The following is a 5,610-nucleotide window of genomic DNA, read 5'->3' as shown; positions in this document are numbered from 1 at the left end:
GGTGCACAACCTGACAAAGACGCCACCACCCACCCGGCCTTCACGGCACCAAAGACCCTCAGAGCTTTCTTCCACCCCTGTCCTCCAGGCGGCGCCGTAGGACCGACCCACGTCCCAACACGAGTCTCCTCGGTTTGCCGCCCCCGGAAGCTACAGAGCACAGAGTATCGTGGCTAGAGAGGCATTTCCCAGGAGCCACCCAGGTCATCGCGCTAGCAAGTACTTCCGCTTCCGGCTCATTATTCCGGAAGTTGCCCCTGAGTTAGCGTGCGACTTAGTGTGGTCTTTGTGAGCTTCCACCATGGCGTACCGCGGCCAGGGTCAGAAAGTGCAGAAGGTGATGGTGCAGCCCATCGTATCCTACGCGGGATGTCTAGGACTAGGAGGTTCGGGACGGAAACGCGGGAAGGAGGGAGCAGGGAACAGGCCCGGGGGAGCGGAATGCGGGCCACATCCCATGAGCCACCGGGGCGACCGAGCCGGGGAGAAAGCGCGGGTAGTTGAAGAGCCGGGGATGGGTGGGAGGTGGGCTCGGGCGGACCCTGCGGTGGGCAATGCAGGGTGGTGGGGGTGTGCGAGGGAAGACACCTTTAATTAGGTACTGAGTGAAGAGAGTTCTCGGTCTCAAGACTGGGGCTTGGGGGTGGGGGAATGTTCCTTCAAAGCCTGTTGGACCCCATAGCTCCTAGTTGGACACTTTTCATTATGTAGACACAAGATCTTGTTTGAGGAAACACGGTGAGATGGGGGGGAGGGGATTGACCAGTTTCAGGGAGCAGAGCATGCTGTGTATTTTTTCCTTAACCACCGATGCAGAACCTCATCTTCAGATACTTGCAAAATGTACGTAAGTTGTTTGTGGTTTGTTGCTTTGTAATTGCTTCTTAAGCAAATGGTAAATTTACTGAGCTATTGTTTTATCCTGTCTGATCACTGTCCTAGAGTTCAAAATACATGAAACGCGAGATTGGAGGAGCATTCCAGGGGAAGAGGTAGAGGGTGGGCTCTCATTTGATAAAATGGTGTCTAGCGATGCCAATTCCAAACTTGCAAAGAATTGTACCGTTATTATTTTCCTGTCCAAAATTAATTAAAATCATTATTGGCAGACATGACAGTGCTAGTTGGGCACTGTCTTTATGAACACGATGTTGGAAACTTTACCTCTTTGCCCCACAAGTATGGGAGGAAAAGCAAATCAGCTTAAAACTTGGTATACGGTGGTGTGTTTAGTACCTGCAGGGAAACTTAAAAATTGAGAAGACACTAAAAGAGAAAGAGGGGAGGGATTATATCAGAGAATTTAGTGGCAGTCGGCTTTACTTGAGGGTGTTTTTTTTTTTTTAATTTTTTTTGGAGGGGGGGGTAAAGATTTAATTATTTATATAAACACTGGGTACAGTCAGAAGCGCGGGAGAGAGAGAATTCACCAGAGTCAGAGCCAGGAGCAGAACAGACAGACTGACGAAATACACTGCTGAGGGGAGCAGCGGGCGGCAGGAGAGGTCTGAGAGTCATGTGGGACCCTCACCCCGTGGCCCAGGACCGAACCGGTGCTGCAGAGGCTGCTGGCAGCTTCGCAACCCAGCGGTCAACTGCTGCGCCACCGGGGAGGCCCTACTTGAGGGTGTTTATAGCAACTCAGATTTTTGCGTTGCCAGGGCAGTATGTTTAAGTGATCTCTGAAAAGACAATTCCTGGTTTGTGACAACAGAATTAGATAACAGAATAACTTGAAGCCATTTGTAATCTTTAATCATCAAAATGGAGGGTTGCTCTTTGGGTTGTTAGGTGTAAGGCATGAAAAACTAAGAACTCTGTTGTAGCTGGATTTCCCTCACAGACAAGGAAAAAGTTCTTGATCATCGGTAATTAATATTTTGTGCTATACTATCACCATTTTTGACCCTGAAAGTGTTGAGAGTAAAAGCAGTAAGAACTATGATTGAGATCCAAGATTGCAGGAAAATTACTCACTTGGAAAGTCTTAGTGTAGAATTTAGTAAATTAAAATGTTTGACAGGTAACTAATCTTGGTTACTAATTCTTGGATATGAGTCAGATGGTTAAAACTCCTAACTTTAACATACTAAAGTTTTTTAAGTACTGTACTTCCCTACTTCCCTATTTTGTTAACTTATTAATTTTTCTATTTTTATGATTATTTCAGCGATCTCGGATTCAGGTGTGGCTTTATGAGCAAGTGAATATGCGGATAGAGGGCTGTATCATTGTGAGTACCCACGATATTTTATCTCAGCAGTTTGTTCACTGAAAACTATTTCATAGAAAGTGACCAGCCAGAGCAATGTACAAAAAGTTAAAACCCAACCCAGGAAGACTTTTACAAGGCCCGCTGTCCTTATCTGATTGTCCTCCTTAATAGAAACTGAGCAATAAAAAATAGAGGGAAAATTAACTTTCAAAAATTATTTAAACAACAGTGTTATTTGAAATAGGAGACAAAAGAAATAAAGTGGGAGGGGGTGAGGATTAATGGAAGATTAGTCCTGAATACAGCAAGGTGAGGTTAAACTTACTTAACCTTTGGCACATTGAGTACCCTAAATAGTGTTTTAAAGGAAGATAAAATATGGCTGAAAGCATCATGTGGACTCAGTTTCCATTAATAATCTCCCCCTTTCCTATTTAGTAGTTAAAATGGTGGCAGTTAGCAGTGTTAGTGTTTTGTGGGGGAACACGGAAAGTGTGGGAGTAGTAGCAATTAATTCATACATGCACACATTTTATTTTGAGCAGGTTATTAAAAGATAAAGAGAGTGACTCTTTGGCATAGCTGTTGAAATCTTTTATGTCCAAAATCTTCCGGAAGGAATTTGGAGTGCATTAGACTTTCTTTGTTGCATTAGACTTTCTTTGTTATTTAAAAAGAGACCAAGGAGGCTGTGTTGCAACTGAAAGATGAGTGAAGTTAGTTATCATTTCAATATCCAGATAGGCATATTCATTTAAAATGGTTTGAATGTGATCTTATTTAAAGATGACGGTCAGTTGGTTTGTTTTTCTAGGGTTTTGATGAGTATATGAACCTCGTATTAGATGATGCAGAAGAGATTCATTCTAAAACAAAGTCAAGAAAACAACTGGGTAAGAATATCAACGGCCTTAATGAATTGTGACATTTTTATTCACTGGCAGAATTGAATGACTTGTGACTCAGTCCATGATTAAACCTAGTTTGCATTTGAGTAGTTAATATTCGGGAAAGTAGTATACTTTTGAAATCATTCTCTACCACTTACTCCTTGTCCGCTCCATTTCTACTACTGTCTCTCCATTCAGACAGCTCACACCAAGATCACTAAAGATTTATTAGTGGTGTCCTTTTACTTGTAGGATAAGAAAATATTTAATGCATTCACAGCTCCTTCATGATACGTTCTTATCTCCCTTTGCTTGTTTTGTAACACACTGCCTCATTTTCTGAACTTTTTTTTTTTAAGATTTATTTATTTATGCATACAAGAACTGAGGTATAGGTCAGAGGTGTGGGGGGTGAGAGGATTCACCAGAGACAGAGTGGGGAACAGAGCAGGCAGACTGACTGAAATATACTGCTGAGGGGAGCAGTGGGCAAGACAGGAGAGATCTGCTGCACCATATGGGTCAGCTCCATGGCCGGCCAGGGATTGAACTCGTGCTGCAGTGGCTGGCAATAGTGTGATAGCTCTGTCTTTAACACATGCCACCAGGGAGACTCCCATTTTCTGAACTTTTGCCATATTTGTTTTCTTTGAGCCCTTTGAATTGCCCTGCCATAAGTCCTGAAGTGTCTTTAGGACTCAGATCAAATGTTAGTCCCCCCCTGAGTTGTTTTGGTTTTACTTGGAGTGGGGAGGGGGAGGACAGGGTGTGCTCTGTAGCAGAACTCTGTCCGCTAGACCAGATTCTTCATAAATGCACGAGTCGTGTCTTTTGCTCTCTAATATGCTCAGTGCTCAACTCAGTAAGGCACTGCCTGGCATTTAGTTGAAACTCAAAAGTATTTGAACTGTGGATATAATTTTTTAACCCAGTTGATAAAGAGTCTTTAGAAATATAAAGCCTATCTAGACAAATTTATTTCTGTTACTGTCCAATTAACTTGAAGTTTGCTGAGCGTCCACACTGAATACCCTGGTTCATGGCTCGCTAGTCATTTTATTACAGTGGGTTTCAGGTATCTCTTTTTTCCTGACTCTGAGGATGCAGGAGTCTGGTAGATAAGTAAGAGTAGATTTTTGAGAAGTGAGAGAATATTTTACTATGCTTTTTCCTGCTTAGGCCATTTTAGATGGAAATTGGAATATTTCAAATTTAAACATACCTTGCCACAAGGACAAGCTAGCCTTACGACATGTTTGTAAGTTACTTGCAAAGTGTTGAGTTTCCATGGAAATGTCCACCTGTAGAATAGGCTTAACTTGCTCTTGTAGGAGACTGGTGAATTTAACCACATTTGAGGTTGATTAGCATCTCTCAGAGTGTTTACTGACTACAGGTGTCCTAAAGATTATGGATACTTCTCAGGAAAAAAGTGTCCTCTTTTCACATAAGTTTAGGAAATGTTGGATAAAACAAACAGCTTTGTTTATTTCTGGATGAAACATAGGTTTGTTATATCAGGGCAAAGTTTTTAATAAGAGCTCTAAGAGTTGGGTTTACATGCTGCAGTCACTAAATTTGGCATAAGACTAACTCATTTTCAGTTTTACAGAAGCTCAGAGCATGGGGAAATTTGGGGGGTAGACTGTTCAGTTGACTTAGTGTCTGGATATTGTAGTGTTGATAAAATAATCTGCCTTCATTAGGTGGTGGTTGAAATTGTACGAGTGCTCTGATATGCACACCTTTCAGAACGTGGATACGTGAAAATATTCACAGATTTCATAAGCGAAGTCATTGTCAAAATGTTGCTTGAGAGCAATCCAAAATACTGAGGCTAAAAAGTGGTTGCACGATTGTCTGGGTGGCTATTAATAGTCCTTTTTTTTATTATTTTTTATTGCAGGTCGGATCATGCTGAAAGGTGATAACATTACCCTGCTCCAAAGTGTCTCCAACTAGAAAAGATCAATCAAGTGAGGGATGGTTGAGAAGATAATTCAGTTAGCTTTTTTTACCTGTTCTTTATTGGGACGATAGTTCTGAAGCATTTGTTCCTATTGTTTGGATAACCCTTATGTTATTACCAGATGGCAATAAATTCTGTGGAATTGTTTTTATTTAAAAATTGACATTGTTTCTTTCTATCCAGTGGTAGAAACGTTGTACAACAGCACTGCTAGCTGTTAGTGTTTATGGTTTCTGAAGGTTGGGAGTTGTTGGCAGTTGCTTTCTAGGAGGTTGACATATAGATTCTTAAGGCAGAAAGTAAGAATTCTACCTGACAGGAAAGTGGCTGAAAATGGGCAGGTTCACAAAAATAAACAAAGGTTGTTGCACTAATACAAGTCTTTGTCTTCAGTTCTGATTCTGGATGCTGGAAGACTAGCGTTTCTAACCATTTTATTTGTTTATTTATTTTTAGAGATTTGTTTATTTATGCATAAATGAACTGGGGTACAGGCCAGAGGTGGGGGTGGTGAGAGGATTCACCAGAGACAGAGT

General features: G+C 41.7%; 1 protein-coding gene across 2 annotated transcripts; it reads left to right on the top strand.

The window, feature by feature from the left end:
• Nucleotides 1-301: 301 nt before the first annotated feature.
• Nucleotides 302-5,325, top strand: SNRPE (small nuclear ribonucleoprotein polypeptide E; the record flags this gene model as incomplete). Of its 2 annotated transcripts, none has more annotated exons than XM_084245034.1 (5): nt 302-337; nt 817-843; nt 2,171-2,233; nt 3,030-3,108; nt 5,012-5,325. In XM_084245034.1, 5 exons carry the CDS (start codon nt 302-304, stop codon nt 5,065-5,067), a joined length of 261 nt encoding a protein of 86 aa, XP_084101160.1. In that variant the 3' UTR covers nt 5,068-5,325. The 2 variants fall into 2 exon arrangements, with proteins under 2 accessions (XP_084101160.1, XP_084101159.1); XM_084245033.1 differs by having other exon boundaries at nt 302-355.
• Between the last annotated feature and the right edge of the window lie 285 nt (nt 5,326-5,610).

The sequence above is a fragment of the Talpa europaea genome (genome assembly GCF_964194135.1).
Source record: "Talpa europaea genome assembly, chromosome: 10".
Classification (NCBI taxonomy): domain Eukaryota; kingdom Metazoa; phylum Chordata; class Mammalia; order Eulipotyphla; family Talpidae; genus Talpa; species Talpa europaea.
This window is presented reverse-complemented; position numbering and strand designations above follow the sequence as displayed.